Source organism: Enhydra lutris, unplaced genomic scaffold (assembly GCF_002288905.1).
Source record: "Enhydra lutris kenyoni isolate GAN:26980312 unplaced genomic scaffold, ASM228890v2 scaffoldscaffold1, whole genome shotgun sequence".
NCBI lineage: Eukaryota > Metazoa > Chordata > Mammalia > Carnivora > Mustelidae > Enhydra > Enhydra lutris.
In genome coordinates, this window is record NW_019154085.1 from 40700083 (window position 1) to 40723530 (window position 23448).

At 40.7% G+C, this 23448-nt stretch overlaps 1 protein-coding gene across 3 annotated transcripts in view; it reads left to right on the forward strand.

The window, feature by feature from the left end:
* Positions 1 to 23448, forward strand: part of LOC111141353 (GRB10 interacting GYF protein 2) — a 149138-nt gene that overhangs the window by 101046 nt on the left and 24644 nt on the right. For all 3 annotated transcript variants that reach the window (XM_022493850.1, XM_022493835.1, XM_022493842.1), the window contains exons 15-22: positions 2421 to 2587; positions 6248 to 6339; positions 7617 to 7724; positions 8735 to 8835; positions 10932 to 11032; positions 12917 to 13078; positions 14744 to 14902; positions 17453 to 17689. In XM_022493850.1, the coding sequence (XP_022349558.1) occupies positions 2421 to 2587; positions 6248 to 6339; positions 7617 to 7724; positions 8735 to 8835; positions 10932 to 11032; positions 12917 to 13078; positions 14744 to 14902; positions 17453 to 17689 (1127 nt within the window). The remainder of the gene's footprint in view (positions 1 to 2420; positions 2588 to 6247; positions 6340 to 7616; positions 7725 to 8734; positions 8836 to 10931; positions 11033 to 12916; positions 13079 to 14743; positions 14903 to 17452; positions 17690 to 23448) is intronic.

Consider the following 23448-nt stretch of genomic DNA (forward strand, 5'->3'; position numbering starts at 1 on the left):
ACAGGCTCCCCACTGAGCAAGGAGCCCAATGCGGAGCTCAATCCCAGAATCCTGGGATCATGACTTGAGCCAAAGGGGCAGCTGCTTAACTGACTGAGCCACCCAGGTGCCCCTCCCCCTGCCCTTTTTTTTTTTTTTTTTAAACTTGACAGAGATCACAAGTAGGCAGAGAGAGAGAGAGAGGAGGAAGCAGGCTCCCTGCGGAGCAGAGAGCCCAATGCGGGGCTGGATCCCAGGACTCTGGGATCATGACCTGAGCCGAAGGCAGAGACTTTAACCCACTGAGCCACCCAGGTGCCCCCCCCCCCTTTTTTTAAGAGGTGAGGAAGCTGCAGAGGAAGAGCTAGAGAGAATCTTAAGTAGGTTCCATGCATAGCATGTGATCCTGGCGTGGGGATTGATCTCATAGCCCTGAAATCATGACCTGAGCCAAAATCAAGAGTTGGATGCTGGAGTGCCTGGGTGGCTCAATGGGTTAAGCCTCTGCCTTCGGCCCAGGTCATGATCTCAGGGTTCTGGGATCAAGCACCTCATTGGGCTCTCTGCTTGGCAGGGAGCCTGCTTATCCCCCTCTCTCTGCCTGCCTCTCTGCCTACTTGTGATCTCTCTCTCTCTCTGTCAAATAAATAAATAAAATCTTAAAAAAAAAAAAGAAAAAAAAAGAATTGGACTCTTAACTGACTGAACCATCCAGGCACCCCCCAGTCCAGTGTATTTTGTTTTTTTCTTGTTGAGACCTCCACTTTTGAAAAAAATGTATTTAAGTAATCTTTACACCCGAGTGGGGCTCGAGCTCATGATCCTGAGATCAAGAGTCATATGCTCTTCTGACTGAGCCAGGCAGGCCCCTAGGAGACTTCCACTTTTACTCGTGGATAATTTGCAAGTGTGTTGTTCAGTTTCTGAGTGCTTGGAGATTTTCCTGTTACCTTTCTATTAATGATTTCTCGCTTGATTTTATTGTGGTTGAAAAACACACCATATATAATTTCAGTTCTTAAAAATTTACTGAGATTTATATATGGCCCAGACTATAGTTCTTTTTGTTGTATGTTCTGTGGGTACTTGAAAAGACTGTGTATTTTGCTGTCTTTGGATCATTCTATAAATTAATCAGTTGGACCTTGTTGATTGATGGTTTTGTTGAGCTCTATAATCTTGTTCGTTTTCTGTCTAGTTCTGTCACTTGTCATGAGAATGGTGTTGAAGTCTTCAGGTATAATTGGGTATTTCTCTGTCTTTTCAATTTTTTTAGATTTTGCTTCACATATTTTTGCAGTTTGGTGTATACTTTTATGAGTGCTATGTCTTCTTAGTTTTCTTGATGGATTGACCCTGTACTGATACATAATAACCCTCTGTCTCTGGTAATTTTCTTTGCTCTGAAGTCTACTTATTTCTACTCTTCAGAGTCTTCTCTGTATATAATATGTAGGGCTTTTGTTGGATTTAGCAGGAGGAGAAGGGACAAATACATCTATTCCATTTTTCCAGAATTGGATGTTCTAGGGATTTGTTTTATTTACTATTGTGTTCCCACTGCCTAGACCCATGTAATTGGTATTCATGGTTAGGGATCAGAGTGTATTTGTTAGTTTTATGTATAAAATGTTTGATTTTTAATTGTAAAAACATCTAGAGAATGTCATCGCGCCCCCACCCTCAGCTAGATTTAGTTGAACCTGGGTACATCAGTTGTAAGTTATCTTAATTTAATAGATTATTATTTATACTTTGCTAACCTTTAATAATCTGGCAGAAAATGAAAATTAGAGGAAATCATATTTAGCCTTACATATTTATATTCCTTATGCCTTAGTGATGCAAAGTGTAACAAAAATACTCTTGTTTTATTATATTTTTCTGACAAATGAATTTGTAGAGATTGAGTGAGATGGAGATAGTTATGTTCCTTAAAATTTGGGATGTATAGACAGAAGTCTTACTTCTTTCTTCCCCTCCCCCCCGACCAAGAATTTATTTATTTATTTATTTATTTGTTTGTCAGAGAGAGAGAGAGAGAGAGAGAGAGAGCGCGCAAGCGCGCACGCACAAGCAGGGAGAGCAGTGGGTAGAAGGAAAAGCAGGCTCCCTGCTGAGCAAGGAGCCTGATGTGGGACTCAGTCCCAGGACCCAGGGATCATGACCTGAACTCTGAAGGCAGACACTTAACCAATGGAGCCACCCAGGCGTCCCCAGAAGTCTTATTTCAAAATCATTTCTGTTGTATTTTACTAGTTAGAAGCCTATTTACTAACTTTGCAGATGGATTACATTAAAATATCATAAAAAATAATTGATGGGTATCACCTGAAGTAAGTTGTACCTCTGGATAAGGATCAGATTCAGGAAATATTTTTTTTTCCTCTTCAGTCTGAAAGGATTTTTATTGTCCTTCTGTTTAATTGGTGCTATTATAGGTCCCTTCAATAATCAGGAGATGGCGGAATGGTTTCAGGCGGGCTATTTTACTATGTCTTTATTGGTGAAGAGAGCATGTGATGAAAGCTTCCAGCCTCTTGGTGATATCATGAAAATGTGGGGAAGGGTTCCCTTCTCTCCCGGTCCAGCTCCCCCTCCTCATATGGTAAGTACCTTACAGCTCACCCAGAATACATACTAGCTGCAGAAACCCTTGCTTCTCTTTGTAAACACAACCCAGATGTTGGATCTGATGAGGAAGAAACTGCACTTTTGAGAGTAATTGAAACAGCAGTGGGCAGTCTGAATTACAGACTGCATACCCAGCTATAACATCTTTCCAAAACTCAGATACCTGTGTTCACCCCCTCTCCCCCAACCTCTTCATTCTCCCCACCCCCGCCCAAATTCTAAAGAAACAAAATGCTTTATTTAGTAGCTTTCCAGCAGGTGTGGAATAAAAAACAACATCTTACCCTGTTTTGCCTACCAGGTCCTCCATGTTGTAGCTTCTCCTTTTTCTCTTTCTTTCTTTCTTTTTTTTTTTTTTAATTTTATTCATTTGTCAGAGAGAGAGAGTGTGCACAAGCAGGGTGAGCAGTAGGTAGAGGGAGAAGCAGGCTCCCCCCTGAGCCAGGAGCCCAATGTGTGGGACTTGATCCCAGGACCCTGGGGTCATGACCTGAGCTGAAGGCAGACACGTAACCAACTGAGCCACCCAGGCATCCCAGGCTCCTTATTTCTGTAAGCTCACTTCAGAGCTTTTACCTTTATCTACTGTGCTTCAATTCAGTTGACTATTTAGAGATTTTTTTTTTTTTTTGCTTCTAATTAGAATGCACATTCTCCTCTCTTCCTCTTCCCTTACCTCTATTTGCTTTTTTTTTTTTTTTTTAAAGATTTTATTTATTTATTTGTCAGAGAGAGAGAGAGCGAGCACAGGCAGACAGAGTGGCAGGCAGAGGCAGAGGGAGAAGCAGGCTCCCCACAGAACAAGGAGCCCGATGTGGGACTCGATCCCAGGACGCTGGGATCATGACCTGAGCCGAAGGCAGCTGCTTAACCAACTGAGCCACCCAGGCGTCCCACCTCTATTTGCTTTTTGCTTTTTTGTAACTCGAAAAGTTCCTAAATTTTAGGTTTACCTTAAAGCAAATAAATGTTGCTAACAAAAAATTCTAGTGCTTTGGAATAATTTGAATTGGACACTTTTTTAAAAAAATATAAGTTACTAGTATTTTTTTTTTTAATTTTTATTTATTTGACAGAGAGAGAGAGATCACAAGTAGGTAGAGAGGAGGAAGCAGGCCGCCTGCTGAGCAGAGCGCCAGATGCGGGGCTTGATCCCAGGACCCTGAGATCATGACCTGAGCCGAAGGCAGAGGCTTTAACCCACTGAGCCACCCAGGCGCCCCAAGTTACTAGTATTTTTTTTAAAAAAATATTTTATGTATTTATTTGACAGAGATCACAAGTAGGCAGAGAGAGAGGCAGAGAGAAAGAGGAGGAAGCAGGCTCCCCGCAGGGGAGAGAGCCCGATATGGGGCTCGATCCCAGGACCCTGGGATCATGACCTGAGCCAAAGGCAGAGGCTTTAACCCACTGAGCTGCCCAGGTGCCCCAGGTTACTAGTATTTTTAACAAAAAAATTGGATCATAATGTAACCTCCCTCGTATACTGGCACTGGAATACATTTGAATGGGAAATCTTACTTCTCTGCAGCTGTCTCTGGGCCTCTCCCTGTAGAGTTCCTTTTGGAGGGCCTCGGATCTGTACCTTGCTTTTCTTCTCTAGGTTGGAGTCTTGGGTGGCTGCCACAGTCAGAAGTGGCCATAGTCAAACACCTTTAGTGTGAATACTGGGTCACTGCAGTAACATATACCTTTGATTTATTCAGCAGTTACATAGTTAGGGCCTATGCTAGCCTTGCAGTAGGTTCTTGCGAGGTGAAGATAAATGGGCCACAAACTCTCTTATGGTCATAGGGATTCATAGGTGAGAGCAATGGCCAATAAAATTGTTTGGCCACAGTCCATAGTAAAATAAGTGGTTTTACATCAGTACTCTGTACATTCATAACTGTACATGGGTATTTGTGAAACAAGTTTGACGAAACATTTTGTGCCATGCACATATTTTCTTCCCTCTCTTCCTCCCTTCTTTTCATATAAATATTGATCTTGATCCAGTAATTGATGTCACTGTCCACTGATGGGTTGAGACCACCTGTAATTTGGAGAACAATGATGATTCCTAGGTGAAGGGAATTATTTCTGACATTTCTGTTATAAACCCAAAGAAAACTTGTGTATTATTGTATAAACATTTTACTTATATACCAAATTTGTGCTTTATTTCCCTTTCTGAACTTGGGATGAGTTATCGTGCATGTTTCAGAGCTTGAAGTGCATACCTTGGAGCTTGGCATGTTTGCCCTAGCCCATTTCCTGACTTCTATTTAGGGGAAGAACCATGGCAAACTCTGCTTCTGTCAGCTGTTACTGCTGTTGCCCTGAGTAACGCTAAGAGAGTTCACATTGATGATGAATATACCTTGAAATGTAGGTTTTAATGTAGGAAGTTTAGATTAGCCTAGTGTAGCTTCCATCCTCCAGTATTTAATTGGAAAGAAAAATGTCTCTGAATTTCAAATAATCTCCACCCCAAGAAATTTTGTATATCCAGTATTTTATTCCAAAGCATAATCTATGTATGGTAAAGATATAAACTATTCACTAATGATTTGCCCTAATCTATGTCACCCCCCACCTTTTTAAAAAAGATTTTATTTATTTATTTGACAGAGACACAGTGAGAAAGGGAACACAAGCAGGGGGAGTGGGAGAGGGAGAAGCGGGTTCCCTGCTGAGCAGGGAGCCCAATGCAGGGCCTGATGCCAGGCCTCTGGGATCATGACCTGAGCTGAAGGCTTAAAATTTCCCAATTTTAACTTTTCAGAATTTAAATTCCAGCTATGTTATTTGAAACAAACAAAAACCAGTTTTTCCCTACTCATTATATATATACACATACATATATGTTTTAAGATCTATTTATTTATTTGACAGTGAGAGAATGAGAGCACAAGTAGGCAGAGTGGCAGGCAGAGGGAGAGGGAGAAGCAGGCTCCCTGCTGAGCAGAAAGGCTAATGTGGGGCTGGATCCCAGCCAGGGACCACCTCATGACCTAAGCTAAAGGCCATCACTTAACTGAGCTATCCAGGCACCCGTCTAATTCATGGTATATTAGTAGCAGTAGAAACACCTAGTTTTGGGGTGGGGAGTTAAAATTTTACAAGCTCTTTCATATTCTGTTAATGTAAAACTTGTCAGCATCTTTAACAAAATATACTTCTACACTGCTCTCTCTATTCATTATGGGCCCTTGTCATATTCCTACCACATTAACTTCAGATAATTTTACTCCTTTCTGAAAGTTTTATCCCATTTCTCTAATTTCTACATGATCTCCAGGTTTACAGATCACTTTTAACATTGGGAAATAATACATTTTTTAGTTATAGTAATGACTCTTGGGTACAGTACAACATTCAGCTTCAAGGGTAGGAGTAGAGAACAGCAGCTCAAGTAAGGACCCCTTTCCCACCATAGGGAATCTCTTATAATGCAGACACTATCTTTTCCCACTAGATGGCATTGTTTAGCTCTTTAAGAGTTTTTGTAATAGTTGAGCATTTGAGGCATAAAGGTAGAGTGGGAAGTCAAGGTCTGAGATTCAGTTTGCTTTCAGATAATATGTAGTAAATGGCTTTTAAGCTTTTTGCAATTTGTTCAGTGGTATTTCTTCCCCTACCTCTTCACTAGGGAGAGTTGGACCAGGAACGACTGACCAGACAGCAGGAGCTCACAGCCTTGTACCAGATGCAGCACCTTCAGTACCAGCAGTTCTTAATACAGTAAGAGCAGTAATGCAGTAGGGTGCACTGCAAAATGCCTTTACTTAAAAAAATTTTTTTGAAGATTTTATTTATTTGAGAGAGAATGCACACGAGTGGGGGGAGGGGCAGAAGGAGAGGGACAAACAGAATCACCCTTGAGTGCAGAGTTGGGGAGGGGTAGTGTATGGGTGAGGGGTGGGTGGGTGGGGATTGAAACCAGGAGTCTGATGCTCCACCGACTAAGCCTCCCAGGAGCTCCCCAGGTGCCTTTAGATATAATCTCCTAAGTTTTACCTTTTATAGCAGAGGACTACAAGTTTCTCTGATAATTCAGTCACCTAGCCAGTGGCATGTTACCAATATATATTTGGAGTTTGGTCTTTTTAAATACCAGAAATTTGCAGAAAATGACACATAACTATAATTTCACAAGCTCTTTAGCTCCTAAAGCAAGAAACAACAAGCATTTTAAGAACTTAAATGCCTCCTAAATGGCTCAACTTTGAATGCCACAGAGGAAAAAAACATAGATGAGAGGGCAAGAAAGAAGTAAAAATTTATGCTGTTAGCATTGCTGTGAAATGATGGCAGAATCACTTAGATGATGTGTCACTTTGGTAGAAGAAGTAAGATTTGCTGTCATCTGGTGCAAAAATCGGCAAACCAGTTTGATCCCTGTTGTCATTAGCAAGATTTTATTAGAACATAGCCACAAGTGTTTGTTGGTGTGTTGTCTACAGCTCCTTTTGCAGTGCAGTGGCAGAATTAAATAATTGCATGTGGCCTGCAAAGCTGAAAATACTTACTGTCTGGCTCTTTTTTTTTTTTTTTTTTCCCTGTCTGGCTCTTAATAGATATTTGTCTACCTCTGATCCAGTAGAAAAAAATCTTAACCTAAAATTTTCCAAGTTGAAACATAAATTTTGAGAATTTTTATACAAGTGATTTTATTTTTGCAAAAAGTGTTTCATGTGAAAGTAACTCTTAGTTCAAATCTCTTTTATTTTTCACTTGCTTTCTGATATTTTCGGAGAGTTCAACAGTTTTTGACATTTTATAATTTTTTTTGCTGTCCTCTTTGAGCATGTTATCTAGAAGCTCACAGTTCTTTTTAGAATGAAGTAGAGAATTTTCTGTGTTTAACTATTCTTATTATGAAGTATTGTTAAAACTTATTTGATATCTATTTCTAATGGTACTTTTGGGGGGGGGTGGACTGACCTTTGTCTTTCGGTATCTTCGTAAAGTGTACTAAATGTACATAGACAGGTTACACTTTATTTTACTTTTTGAAGACAACAATATGCCCAGGTTTTGGCTCAACAACAGAAAGCAGCCCTGTCCTCGCAGCAGCAGCAACAGTTGGCACTTCTTCTCCAACAGTTCCAGGCTCTGAAAATGAGGTTGGTGGTCAGTCCATGATGTGTCACATTGCATATGTGTGTGCGTATTAAAGAAAAGAAAGGAAATTTTGGTATAATGTGTGAACTCTGGTATCAAAATACGCACACACAACACATATGTGTGTATTGTGTGTAAAACTAGAATATAGCTTTTAAAAATAGTAATTAAGCTGGCAATAAAGCATTTTTGGTCTTTTTACTCATAGAGGATAAATTTGGAATAAGAACCACAGAATAATGAGAACATTGGAAAAGCAGCATATTCTTACAGAACCAGCAACCAAAAAACTGTAGTCTAGAAGTTTAATATCCTTTCACCCGTGAGATCTCAAGAAAGATAGTCACACTGCCACACAGAGTAAAAGTTCCAGAACCCAAAAGCCATTAAGATAAGTTGGAGGAAAAGGAAATTATGCCTAAAAGTCTTAAATTTCTGTAGTTTCAGATTATCATTTAAGGTGTAATACATGTTGTATTTCCTTCAGAGTTATCAGTGACTCTCTTAAAAACCTTACTGTCCAATTTAACCGAAACCTTTCACATTTCTCTTTTGAGTCCTAACCCATCAAGTGGGTGGGCAGGTTAGGTGGTAAGATGCCAGTTTACAAATGGATAAACTGATACACTGAGAGGCTAAAGAACTCGGTTGACATAATACACAGTAAACTTCAGAGCTAGAACTAAAGTAAAGACCTTTAGACTTATGGTCTATGGGTCTTTGGTTATAACAGGCTGCCTCTTTTGCTCTTGTGGACATATTCTGAAGTTTTTTTTAGGACCATTGGTATATGCAGAAATCAACATTTGTTAATACCTTGATTCCAGAAGTGTGATGCCTGGGCCTCTATCTTGGTTCCTCTTCTAATAAACAAATATTACATTTTGGTTAAAACACTGAAGGAGTTTTCTGGCCAAATAGCCTGGAAAACCTACCAATCATGTAGAAATTCCTCTTTATCTGTTTTTGCAAATGACAAGAACAAGTTGATTTTTTTATTTCCCTTTTGCAGAATATCTGATCAGAACATCATTCCTTCAGTAACTAGGTCTGTGTCGGTGCCAGATACTGGTTCTATCTGGGAACTTCAGCCAACAGCCTCACAGCCTACAGGTAAAAATTTAGATTGGCTTTCAGTGTAGCTCCAAAGATTAGACTCTTAGGTTATAATACAATTTTAAAAAAATGTGTCCCATTTTTGAGCCATTTTATATTGAATATTAACAAATAGTCTCATTTTTTAAAAGATCGCAGCAAAGGATTGAACATATCATTGAAAATATACTGTTAAGGATTTGCTAGAAGTGTTTATTAGATAAATTTCATGAAATTGAATCAACCACTCTTTTTATGTTGCTCTAACCAATGTGGAAGAGTCCTATGAATTGTTTTTTGACTTCTTCTGCCAGCCAGAGTGGAAAAAAAAAAAAAGCTTAAGTAAAAACATCTATTCTTTTGAGTGAAGGGTTAATATGTAGCTTAACACTGCAGGTACCCAGAAGTTTTGGGATGAGAAAAGCCTGCTTTAAAGTGAATATCCTGCCTCATTCATTCTCTGATGTTTTTGCATCAAACTAGAAGATTTGGATCTGGGATTTTTTTTTTTTTTTAAAGTCTTGATATTGGTGGAACACTTAAGGTTTTTAAGGTTTGATACCTGCAGGTAGTTTGAACTGTGGATAGTCCTTACAAGAGGTTATAGTTGGTACTGACAGTTCTCAGGAACCATAGGCACTGATGGATTTTTTCTTACAGCCTTGAGCTTTTCTTTTCTTTTTTTTTTAAGATTTTATTTACTTATTTGACAGACAGAGATCACAAGTAGGCAGGTAGGCAGGCAGAGAGAGAGCAGGAAGCAGGCTCCCCATGGAGCAGAGAGCCCGATGCGGGGCTCCATCCCAGGAGCCTGGGATCATGACCCGAGCCGAAGGCAGAGGCTTTAACCCACTGAGCCACCCAGGCGCCCCGCCCTTGAGCTTTTCAGGTGGTAGTTCTCTTGCTAACACTCATCCTGGGGATTCTAGCAAGGAAAGGACTGGTAATCATCCCTCGTCAACTTCCTCTGCTCTGTGGCCGTGTTTTTCTTGGCTGCCGTTTACGGTTAGGATATGAAAATATTCTCCAGTTTGGGGGGACTAGTTATAAGTACCTTATTAAATGATTTCTTTCTTTGGGTATGATATGATCCAGGCCCTTTACAAATAGTCCATTTGTTTTATTCAGCCAGTGATTTACAATGTGGAAATAGGAGTGTAGGGAATAGAGAATGCTGACAAGTGGCATTAGCAAACCTTTTGCTGGCAGTAGGAAAACAAACTCCAAAGCCTTTACCTATTTGTTTACTTTTGCATCTGACCTTGTGGTGCCTTGCGGGTCAGCAGGACCCATTGTCATTTGTGAGACCTGCTCAGCCTTTCCAGAGGCCTCCCCAACTCCAGCTGTACCTCTTTCTTTATCTTTGAAGTGAAATTCACATAACATGATATTAACCATTTTTAGATGAGCAATTCAGTGGCTTTTAACATATTCACAATATCATGCAACTACTTAGTGCTCTCGAGTTTCATAGTTATATACCTCTCTTAACCCCACTCTCTACTGGGTGTGCAGTAAGAGGTTGTATAGCTACTGGAAATACTGTGGGCTTTGGGATCTAACACACTGGGATTTAAATCCTAGCGTGGCCATGTGCTTGGTGTGTCTCCTTGGGAATGTTATGAAACTGTGTCTGACCCTTAGCTTATTCATCTATAAAGATGGGGGATATTAACAAATACCTTTCTTTGTTTTAAGAGAGGGAGAGGGAAAGCGGGCAGTGGGAAGGGGCAGCGGGAGGAGGAGAGAGGGAATCTAAGCAGGTTGCATGCCCAGTGTGCAGCTGGAGACAGGGCTCAATCTCATGACCCTGAGATCATTACCTGAGCTGAAATCAAGAGTTGGATGCCACCCAGGTGCCTCCTTATAGAGTTTTTGAGGATGAAATTAGTTTCCCGGCAAATGTCTGGTAATTTCTTTCCTTCTAGATGTGTTGAAGGATATTGATTTAAACCAGAGCCCACTGGCAGTTTAGTCTACCTAAAAGCAGCACAGACACATATGATGGAGCTCATTTGGGGACAGGGAAACAGCTTTTTTCATTAATGCTTGTGGATATGTGATCATGTATGTAAGCTCCAATATCCTTCACGTTTCCCCTTATTGTCTTATAGTTTGGGAAGGTGGTAGTGTATGGGATCTTCCCCTTGACACCACGACTCCAGGACCTGCCCTTGAACAGCTTCAGCAGATGGAGAAGGCCAAAGCTGCAAAGGTCTGAAATGCTTTTTTCCATTGCAGTGCGTGCTTTCCATCTGTAGGATATAGACATTTGTTTACTGATGTCTCTCTCTGGCTAGCTCTACTTTTTCCTATTAGTTTACAGTTACTTAGCTGGAGAAGCACATTCATTTCATATTCTATCCTTACTGTTCCCTCTTCTGCCAAAAAAGACCTCAAACAATGAAAATGAAAAAGTTTAAATTAAATCACTTAAAATTGGTTCGCCGACACATTATTGATTATGATCATATGTATACTTTAATTACATCATTCATGGTATAAACACTTATTACAAATTCTAAGACCTACGAAAACATACTACATTATTTATCAAACTCTTGATCTGTGGCTTGAGTTCCCACATTGAATCTTTATAGTGATGTCAGTTTACATTTCTTACTTCCCCAGACATGTGGTTGAAAAGCTCAACGTTAACATTAGATCCCATGTTCCATTCACATCTTCTGGAGGAGCAGGGAATCTTGAATTCTGGTTTTTAGTATTTTCCAGGTACAGATGTCTTATCAGCACTTAGTGTCATTGTAATGATTCTGGATTCTTACACCTCCAGGAGAATCTGGTTCCTTTTTTATATACCTAATGTGTTCTTATCCTCTGAGTTAGTGACCGTCTCCTTAGAGTGCCCAGAAAGGGTTCATGGTCACGGTCAGTCTCCATAAATGAGTGAGAGACCATAATTCAGCTAATTCTTGAGAGTGTTCTAATACTGTAGTGGTTTGTGCTAGAAATGCATAGATGATGAGGGAGGGATAGGAACTTGCAGTCTTTTGTGTCTGGAGTGTATGAGTGTGTGTGTGTGCTCACATGCATGGAAGTGAGTAGTGGGGCTGTGACACACAGGCAGGTAACACTTAAGAATTACAGGTTAGTCAGGAAAGCACATGGGCTAGCTGTTCTCATGCAGTTGGAGAGGTGGGCATCAGGAATTGGATGACACTGTTGATGGACTGTAGTACCTGCACTCATTTTCACTTGAAGAACAGTAGACTTTATCCCAGCTGAAGGAAACAGCTCCTGTAAAGGCTCAGAAATGCATGAGAACGTACTGGGTCAGGAAGCAGCTAGTTTGGTCTGGCCTGGAGTCTCTGTGCGTCTGAGGGATAAGTGATGAGCGAGGAGGCCAAGATGAGGCAAGCCGGGCACGAGTTCCCTTACACGTGTCCTGTTAGAGGCTTAGAATTTATTTCAGGGTGAAGGATGGTGTTATAGGTAAGCCGGGAAGGATTTTTTTTGGTGGAACTTAAGATGTGCTGGGGAATGTGGGCAGAATGGATGCTGGAAAACCAAGTAAGAGACTTTCAGAGATATGCGTGAGAGAGTGAAAGCCTGAACTCTGCGTGTGGCAGTGAGAACGGACACGAGGTGCTAGAATGGACTAGTAAATAGGAACTACAAATGATACAATTTGTTAAGTGGTTGGTCTTCTAATTTTAAAAAATTCTGTAATTTTTCACACTAGCAGCTTTACAGCATTGCTGCAGACACCTTGTAGACACAGATCTCGAATCAGAAAATCTTTTTAGGGATGAACAAAAGTGTCACCCCAAGAAAATTCTGATGTTACTCTCCTGGTGGTCACTTTCTCCCATGTCTAAGAGATGGGGTGTGGTAGTAAGGAGGTAGGTAAATGTTGGGGGAGAGTCCATGCAGTTTTGAAGAGCATGACACTGTTCTGCTGCGACATACCAGAGCTGAGTTCTTCCAGAGCTGGTTTCATCCCTCACTCGCAGTACAAGCAACTGTGAATGGTGTAGTGTCTGCATCTTCTAGCTACTCCTGATGGTACTGGTCAGTGATGCTGGAGTGTTTCTGTGCTTGGCTTCAGGTTTCTAAGAGTATTTTCTTATAATCACAGCTAGAACAGGAGAGGAGAGAGGCAGAAATGAGGGCAAAACGGGAAGAGGAGGAACGAAAGAGGCAAGAAGAACTGCGGAGACAACAGGAGGAAATTCTTCGGAGGCAGCAGGAGGAAGAAAGGAAGAGGCGAGAGGAAGAAGAGCTTGCCCGAAGGAAACAGGTATACCTCGGAGAACACGGACCCCAGATTTAGCCCTGACTGCATTCATGGTTCTCGGGAGATGGTCTGTCTGAGTTTGAGAGGGAGTTAATAGCAGGATTGGGATTGGAGCATTAGGAGATTCATTCCTTTAGAAGAAATATGTGTTACCCAGTAGCAGCCCCTGGGGGTAGTAGCTTCAGTCCTGATAAATTACTAGAGTTGATTTCTTTTGAATATTTTCAAGTTAAATTTTGGAAGTAACTAGGTTTTTGCTTAAGTATTTATAACCAGTGACAATGAATAGTTTTCATGCATTTTGGCTGTTTATATTAGTTTTTGGAATTCTCTGTTAATGTGCTGGACCCACTTTTCTGTTGGAATTTTTATAAATCCCAGTTGAAACAGTCCACTCTGTAATAGCCCCAAAGTCCACTTCATCTCACATTTCATACCCATTGTTGGCCCTAAGAAGTACTCTGAAAAACAAAAGGGTCTGTGCTGAGATTATGTTTGAGCTACTAATGTTTCTTAGGGTTGTTCTCTCTACACTAGCATGTAAGGGCTCTAAGAAGTAGTACAGTGAAGAAATCAGTTTAATTCTCTGTTGCTCAGTATTTCCTAAATTATTTTGACAGTGTGACACTCCTCCCCTCTATAAGATTTTACTTATTTGAGGGAGGGAGGGGGGGAGGGAGAGAGAGAGAGAGCTCACAAGCAGTGGGGAGGGGCAGAGGGAGAAGCAGGCTCCCTGCCAAGCAGGGAGCCCGATGAGGTGCTCCATCCCAGGACCCTGAGCTCATGACCGGAGCCAAAGGTAGGCACTTAACGGACTGAAACACCGCAGCAGCCAAGACCCTTTTCTTTATACTTGACATGTGAGACTTTGTTTTTCAGAACACATTCTAGAATACACAGCTTTGCTCAGTACTTTTGACTAGAGAACTTACTTCTATCACACCAGGCATTTCTGGTTGCTGTGTTGATTTGACCTATGTTCTGGGTTCTCAGTTGATTTTGGTGGGGTGGGGTGGGGGGAAGGGGTGATAAGGACTAATGGTACCAAAGGGAAACCAAGCCTCAGGCCTCATGTAGCCCTTTCTTGGGTTAATTACTAAGTGCAATAGCTAATGTAGAAACTAGGATAGACTCTAATTGTAGTGCTATTTAACTGCTACTATTTTATTTTATTTATTTTTTAGAGAAAAGAGTGTGTGCATTAGTAGGGGAGTGGCAGGGATAGGGCAGAGGGAGAGGGAGAATCTTATTTATTATTATTATTATTTTTAGAGAGAGGGAGGAGGAAGGGAAGGGGGAGAGAGAGACTCTCAGGTGGACTCCACACCCAGCATGGCCCCCAGCATGGGGCTTAATCTCTCAACCCTGAGATCATGACCTGGGCCAAAATCAAGAGTCAGACAACTGACTGAACACCCAGGTGCCCCACTACTAATACTTTAAATACAAATTATTTTAATTGTTGATATGTCTACTTCCCAACTCCCTTTACTTTTTACTCTAGATCCTTGGTTGTATTCTTTTTATATTTAAAAAGAATAAGGCTCTGTTATAGAGCCTTAGCAGCACAGTCTGTTTCTTTTCAAATTATAATGAGGTCTATTAATCAGGATCCAGAGTTTGTTTCTTTCTCCTCCCCCCCACACTTTTTTTTCTTTTTTAATTTAGGAGGAAGCTCTGCGACGCCAAAGGGAGCAAGAAATTGCATTAAGGCGACAGCGAGAAGAGGAAGAAAGACAACAGCAAGAAGAAGCTCTTAGGAGACTGGAGGAGAGGAGGAGAGAAGAGGAAGAAAGGCGGAAGCAGGAGGAGTTATTACGCAAGCAGGTGACCACAGATGGTTTGCTCTTTTCATTTCTTCTTTGAAGCTAGGGATTTTTGATTAGAAAGTTTTTGGATATGAGGATAACCTCTTTACTGAAAATTATTAAGAAGAGACCCAACTGACTCTTACGACTTTTGTAATGACTGTCCCACAGGTAATTATAAAAGCCAGACAAAATATCAAAGAACCAAAAACCCCCCAGAATACCAGAGAGAAATCTAAAGAAGGTCTACCCTTTAAAAAAACCAAATGTGAGACCTGCAAGTTGACTACTTTTGCCTCAGGATACTCTCACTTTCCTAAAGTGCCAGTCGTTACTGCTTCATGTTTTCACAGGCTGTGTGACAGTGGGCACTATGCAATTCGAGTCCAGCCAGGTCATTCTGCCACTACAGGCAGCCAGAACCCGTAAAACATTTCATTGTAATGTTTAAGAACTTAGATTTTTTTTTTTTTATTAGTAGACTTTATTTTTAGGGCAATATTAGATTTTCAGAAAAATCTGGATGATACTATGGTTTCCTCTGTTGTTATCTTACATTAATGTGGTATATTTGTCACATTAAACCATTACTGATGCATTTAACTAAAATCCATAGTTACTTCACATTTCCTCATGTCCTTTTTCTGTTCCCAGATCCTAAATCCACAGTATTATATTTAGTTGTCTCCTCAGCTTCTTCGAATGACAGTCTCTCAGGTCTTTGGCAGTTTTAAGGTATAATGGTCCATATGTTATAGGGTAACTCTCTATTGGAATTCATCTGATGTTTTTCTCACAATTAAACTGGAGTTATGGGTGTTTGGAAAGTAGATAACAAAGAGGCAAAGTGCCATTTTCATCACACTCTGTCAAGAATACATATTATCAACAGGACTAATGACTGCTGGTGTAGACCTTGGTCACTTGGCTGAAGCAGTGCCTGTCACTGTAAACATTGCTCTTCTCCCTACACACTGTACTCTTTGTGTGAAATCAGTCACTGTGGTCAGTCCACACTTACACATGTAGATGGACATAAGCTAGACATTACCTGCTTTTGCCTAAATTCTTGATTGAAACTCTTTGAGCAACCTCAGTACTGTTAGAGGTAGATAGGCCTCAAGGGTAGATTGTATGATAGCTCATCATTGGGCTTATTCATTTGACAATTGACATATCTAGTTAAGGCATACTATATGTTAGTTACGGTACTTATTTCCTGGTGGACTATGAAAGTTTTAAATTGTTCCTGTCCTTAAGCTCACAGCCCATGTTGGTAATGATTGTACAAGAAATAAATGCCACAGTTAGGATGCTTTGAGCTCCAAAACGAAAATAGTCACCTAAATAGTTTAAATAATAGATGCCATGTCAAGGAGATAAGGCAATAACTCAGCGATGTCATTAGGGATCCAGGTCCTCTGCAGAATTCTAGATTACTATTTCTGGTAGGTCTACTTTGACTTCAGATTTTTCACCTCATGATTAGGAGTTTTGGGAACCATGCCCTATGCAGCCTGCAAGGGAATGAGCCTTCTCTTGTGCTGCTTTTGTTTCAGAAGAATACCTTCTCTAGAAGCCTCCCGGCAGACATCCCTTTGGCCTAAATCATATCACATGGGTGCCCCTCGTTATATTGGAAGCTTAAAAAATGAAATATGGCAATGTAGACGTTGAAGGTGACAGAGCCTCTGACCACAAGGGAGAAGCCTGAAAGGAATGGTTTTTGGATGGGAAATAGTTGTTGCTATGGGTGGACTAGGAGCAAACAGAGAAGGATGAGGTATTAATTGGACATAATGAAATGGCAGAGGGGAAGACTACCTCCTAAAGGCTAGGAAAGTCCTGATAGAGTGGTTGATACTGCCCTGAGTTTTGGAAAATGAGGGGAATGGGCTATCTGGATAAAAACACAACATTGTAGGTAGAGTAAGCAGACTCTGTGAAGGAGGGTGAGGAGAGTTCCGGAGGGCGCATTGGAATGGTTTTGAAGAAGGAAAGCAGAAGGACAATGAGCTGAAGTACAGGACTGAGTAGTAGAGTGATGGAGGATAGGTTGAGGAGAGATGTTCCAAAGGACCCAGGGGCCACAAGAGGGTGTGAATCAGTGATGGAATTAAGTGGTCTTATAAGGTTGCTCTGGTTCCAGGACTGGTTGACACTTTCCTGCTAATCTGTAATCTGTCCTTGCAAGGTCCTGGTAGCTTTTCAAGCTGAGCACCCTGAAAAGCTAGCTCTCCCTCAATATAGGAACGGTCTCCAGAGGATTGTGCTGCAGTTGGTGGTTGTCTCTTAGAGAGATCAGTGCTTACCACATATGTTCAAAATGGCATTACTTTCATGAAGAAATTAGCAAATAAACTGAAATGTTATCCTGTAAGCATGCCAAGCCTTTGTAGCTACTGTAAATACCTTTTAAAGGAAAACTTTCCTCTGCCTTATGTCATCATAAACAGTTTCTGCTTTCTGTGTTACTTCTATAGCTTTTTGATAGAAACCTTCAGAACTGAATTGGACTTTTTTTAAACACAATTAAATTTTATTCTCTTTTATTTTTCCTTCTGGGAAGGAAGAGGAGGCTGCAAAATGGGCCCGGGAAGAAGAAGAAGCCCAGCGTCGATTAGAGGAGAACCGGCTGCGAATGGAAGAGGAGGCAGCCCGACTCCGGCATGAAGAGGAGGAGCGGAAGAGGAAAGAGCTGGAGCTCCAGCGGCAGAAGGAGTTATTGCGCCAGAGGCAGCAGCAGCAAGAGGCTCTCCGGAGGTTGCAACAGCAGCAACAGCAGCAGCAGCTGGCTCAGATGAAGGTAAAGCCTTGACACCAGCCAGAGGAGCTACTTGCTGGTGTTTTTAGGTGGATGCTGGCAGGATCAGTAGCAGTAAAGCAGTGTACTCTCTTTAGTACTGAATGTGACTACTATTTTCTTTCTTTTTTTTTTTTTTTTCCTCCTAAGTAAGCTCCATGCCCAGTGTGGGGCTTGAACTTACAACCCAGAGATCAAGAGTCGCGTGCTCTACTGACTGACCAAGCCAGGCAACCCAAGACTTAGTGATTGTCTGGATCTGAGGGACAAAGGCAGAGCTGGTGGCTGCTAGATAGTAAGCCTTCGGTGACCATAAAGTCATGGCATTAATGATGGAATAGGAGTAATTCGGTAATGGCAGGGTCAGAGTAACTCTACATGGGATCTGTGGTCAGCAGTGTGCTCTAGTATCCCCTGTCTTCAGGGAGCTCATGGGATAGCAACATATAAATAGGAAATGTGAATACGAAGAGGTGAGTGTAGTCAGAGAAGTAAAGGTTCTCATGGTGCGAGCACATGGGGATTTGTTAGGAATGCAGATTCTTAGGTTCCACCCCAGACTTCCTAAATCAGAACCTTTTGGAGATGACCTTTTGTTCAAACACAGTTATCTGTGTTTGAACAAAGCCTCCAGTGGATTCTTCTGCTTGTGAGAATCACCATCCACATGGGAAGTATGGAAAGGCTTTCTAGAAAAAGATAACTTTTTTAAACTGAGTCATTAGGGAGGGAAAATTAAAAACAAGGAAAAGCTTGTTTGGAGTTTGGAGGCTGGAGGGGTTTTTTGAGAGAGGAGACACGGTGTAAGCAGAGGACTGAAATGCAGAAACACTGTGGTATGTTTGGGGGAATTTAAAAAGTGGTATGAGGTATGAGAGAAGCATGGGTAGGGTGTGTCATTTTGGGTTGTATATACTCTTATTAAAGATTAGGACTTAGAGGTGTGTAAAACAGAGTGGGACACTGAAGTGTTTTCATCTATAGAACACTGTCCGATTTGCAGGAGCAAATATTGGTCACTTTGAGAACTAAACAGAAGATGGACTTGTAAGGAACAGAACTGGAGGTCAGCAGGGTACTTGTGAGGGGCTGGTGGAGTGGTCCAGGTGAAGGAGAGGAAGGTGGTAGCGGGATTGGAAAGGTGGAGTTGAAGATACACTAATGATTGAGTGCTTGCTTTGTGTCAAGCACCGGACCACAGTTTTTCGTGTGTTACATCATTTTATCTTCACAACCATTGTTAAAAGCTTAGGTGTGGATAGCTATGTTCTCCCAAAGAGGAAAAATGTTCAGAAACTAAGTCTTAGCTTGCTTTGGGTCCAGCTGAGAGTTGAAAGTAGAGTCGTGTATTAGAACCCATGGATCTTTGGCTCCAGGGCCCTGAAAAAACTGTCAGAAGACTTCTTAGAGTCCACATCATAGAACGTGGTGACTGATAAGAATATGGGGATAAAGGGAAAAACAAAGGCACAGATGACTTCCAGACCTCTAACTTCTCTGGCTATCTTTTGTGTGTTTGGTTTTGGCCTCTTATCTTCCAATAAAGACTGTAGAGTTGGTTTTTTTTGTTGTTTGTTTTTTAAGATTAATAATCCTATGCAGGCATCAAAAGAGACAAAATCTTGCCAATGGCAACAACGTGGATAGAACTAGAGGATATTCGCTAAGCGAAATAAATCATTAGAGAAAGACAGTTATCGTATGAGGAATTTGAGAGGCAGGGCGGGGGGGGGTCGTCTGGGGGAGGGAGGGAAAAAACGAAACAAGATGGGACTTGGGAGGGAGACAAACCATAAGAGACTCTTAATCTCAGAAAACAAATTGAGGGTTGCAGGGAATGGGGGCAGGGATAGGGTGGCTGGTTATGGACGTTGGGGAGGGTATGTGCTACAGTGAGTGCTGTGAATTGTATGAGACTGATGGTTCACAGACGTGTACCCCTGAAACAAATAATACATTATATGTTAATAAAATAAGTAAATCTTAATGTTACATGAACTGTCAAAAAAAAAAAAAAGATTTTATTTATTTGAGAGAGAGAAAGTGAGAGACAGAGTAGGAGTGGAAGGGAAGGGGCAGAGGGAGAAGAGGACAGGGAGCCCGATGTGGGGCTTGATCCCAGGACCCTGGGATCATGACCTGAGCTGAAGGCAGCCTCTCGATCGACTGAGCCACCCAGGCGCCCTGAAAAAAAGTTTTTTAAAGAGGGCTTTATTGAGACACAACTGACATACCATGCAATTGAACCAGTTAAAGTAGATAATTCAGTAATTTCTGTATTTCAGATATGTGCAGCTGTTACCATGCGGATTTTAACATTTTCAGTACTGCCCTAGGCCCCCCAAAATACTCTCTGGCTGTCACGCCCTATGCCCTGTTCTTCCCAGCCCCAAGTAACCCCTAATCTACTTTCTGTCTTTATAGATTTGTATATTCTAGACATTTCAGATACATATAATTTCATGATATGTGGTGTTTTGTGACTGGCTTCTTTGAATTAGCATAGTCAAGGTTCATTCATACTGTAATATGAATCAGTACTTTATTCCTTTTTATAGCTGAATAATATTCCACTGTATGGACATGCCAGCGTTTGTGTATCCATTCCTCAGTTGATGGACATTTGAGCTGTTTTCGCTCTTAGGAATATTGCTGTTATAGATAAATATTCATGTACAAGCTTTTATGAAGATGTATAAACCTAAGAGTGGAATTGGTGGACCATATGAGAGCTATGTGTTTAATGGTTTGAAAAACTACCAGACTTTTCCAAAGTGGCTGTACTATTTTACATTACCACCAGAAATATATGGGAATTCAAATTTTCCCACACCTTCATTAATCCTTATTATCTGATGTTTTGATCATAGCCACCCTTGTAGGTGTGAAGTGATAGCTTGTGGTTTTGGTTTGCATTTCCCTGGTGACAAACGATGTCAAGTATCTTTTCATATGTTTATCGGCCATTTGTTTATCTTTGGAGAAATGTCTTTTCAAATCCTTTGCCTGCTTTTAGTCTAGGTTGTTTGTCTTACTGAGTTATAAGAGTTCTTTATTCTAGATATTATAAGTCCCTTATCAGATACATGATTTTAAAATATTTTTTCCTATTATTTGGGTGGTCTTTTTACTTCCTTGATTACATTCCTTTGATGCAAAAAGTTTTTCCTTTTTGTGAAGCTCATTTTTTTCTTTTGTTGTTTGTGCTTTTGGTATCATATCTAAGAAACTTTTTTTTTTAAGATTTTATTTATTTATTTGACAGAGATCACAAGTAGACAGAGAGGCAGGCAGAGAGAGAGAGGGAAGCAGGCTCCCTGCTGAGCAGAGAGCCCGATGCGGGACTCGATCCCAGGACCCTGAGATCATGACCTGAGCCGAAGGCAGCGGCCCAACCCACTGAGCCACCCAGGCGCCCCATATCTAAGAAACTTTTGCCAAATCTGAGGCCATGAAGATTTATTCCAATGTTTTCTTCCAATACTTTCGTGATTTTAGCTGCTACATTTAGGTCTTTGATCCATTTTGAGTTAGTTTTTGTTAATTGTATGAGGTATGAATTTGACTTCAATTCTTTTGCTTGTGACTAACTATCCAGTTGTCCTATGCCATTTGTTGAAAAGACTCTTCTTTGTCTGCTGAATGGCCTTGACATTCTAGTTGAAAATCCGTTAACCATGAACATGTGGTTTCATTTCTGGACTCTGAATTCTATTCAGCGGTCTATACATCTGTCATTATGCTAGTAATACACCATCTTGGTATTTTATTGCTTTAAGTTTTGAAATTAGGAAGTGTGAGTCCTCCAGCTTTGTTCTTTTTCCAGATTGTTTGGCTCTTCTGGGTCTCTTTCATTTCTATATGGATTGTAGAATGAGCTTAAAGTTTCCACAAAGAAGCCAGCTTGGATTTTGACAGAGATTGTCTTGACTCTTTAGATCAATTTGAGGAGCTTTGCCAGTTTAACAGTATTAAGTCTTCTGATCCATAAACATGGGATGATTTTTATTTAGATCCTCTTGAATTTCTTTCAGTATTTTCTAGTTTTTAGAGTATAACTTTTGTATTACTTCTGTTAAACTTATTAAGTATTTTGATTTTTTTTGTTTTTTAATCAAAAAGATCTTAAGTCCTTTCCAGCACGAGCCCAGTGTCACCTAGAAAGCTCTCTATGAGCTTTCTCATAGAGAAATGGAATTAAAATGGAATTTTCAAAATTTCATTTTCAGATTGTTGATTACAAGTATATAGATATTGATATTTGTATATTGAGCTTATATTCTGCAATCTTGCTGAACTGCTTTATTATTAATATTTCTTAACAGATTCATTAGGATTTTCTGTACACAAAATTTCATCATCTGCAAATAGAGATGGTTTTACTTCATCCTTTCTAATATTTTATTTCATTTTCTCACCTAGTTGTCCTGGCTAGAACCTCTAATACAATGTTGAATAGAAATAGCTAATTAAATATCTTTTTCTTGTTTCTGATCTTGGGGGAGGAAGCATCCAGTCTTTCTCTGTTAAATTTAATGTTACCTGTGGGTTTTGTTTTTTTTTTTTTCAAGATTTTATTTATTTATTTGACAGAGAGAGAACAAACAAGTAGGTCCAGTGGCAGGCAGAGGAAGAGGGAGAAGCAGGCTCTCCGCTGAATAGGGAGCCCCATGCAGGGCCCAATCCCAGGGAGATCCAAACTTAAGGCAGCTGCTTTAACAAACTTTAACTGAGCCACCCAAGCGCCCCATCTGTGGGTTTTTATTTTTGTGTTTGTTTTTGTTTGCAGATGTTCTCCATCAGGCTGAGGAAATTTCCTTCTGTTCCTTCTTTGTTGAGCATTTTTATCCTGAAAGGATGTTGGATTTTGTCAGATGCTTTATGTCTGTTGAGATGATCATTTTTCTATTTTGTTTCGTTTCTATCAATATAGTATATTACAGGGACACCTGGGTGGCTCAGTTGGTTAAGCAGCTGCCTTCGGCTCGGGTCGTGATCCCGGTGTCCTGGGATCGAGTCCCGCATCGGGCTCCTTGCTCAGCGGGGAGCCTGCTTCTCCCTCTGCCTCTGCCTACCACTCTGTCTGCCTGTGCTCATGCTCTCTCTCTCTCTAACAAATAAATAAATAAAATCTTTAAAAAAAAATATAGTATATTACATTAATTGATTTTCAGATGTTGAACCACTGTTGGATTCCTGGCATAAATCCTACTTGGCATATAATTCCATTTTTCTATGTTGCTGGACTTGTTTTGCTGGTATTTTTGTCAGGATTTTTGTGTTCATATTCATAAGAGATTTTGGTCTGTAAGTTATTTTTTCTTTCTTGTGATGTCTTTGTCTTATTTTGGTGTCAGAGTAATGTTTGGCCTTGAAGAATGAGTTCGGAAATGTGTCCTCTTCTATATTTTGGAAGAGTTTGTGATAAAGTAGTATTACTACTTTTTAAAAAATATATATTTTATTTATTTATTTGACAGATCACAAGTAGGCAGAGAGGCAGGCAGAGAGAGAGGGGGAAGCAGGCTCCCTGCTGAGAGAGGCAGGCAGAGAGAGAGGGGGAAGCAGGCTCCCTGCTGAGTAGGGAGCCCACCACAAGGGCTCTGGGATCATGACCTGAGTGAAGGCAGACACTTGACAGACAACCTCACAGGTGCTCCAAAGTGATATTACTTTTTTAAATATTTGGTAAGATTCGGTGGTTAAACCACCTAGGCTTTTCTTTGTGGATGGTTTTTTGATTAGTATTTCTGTGTCTTCAC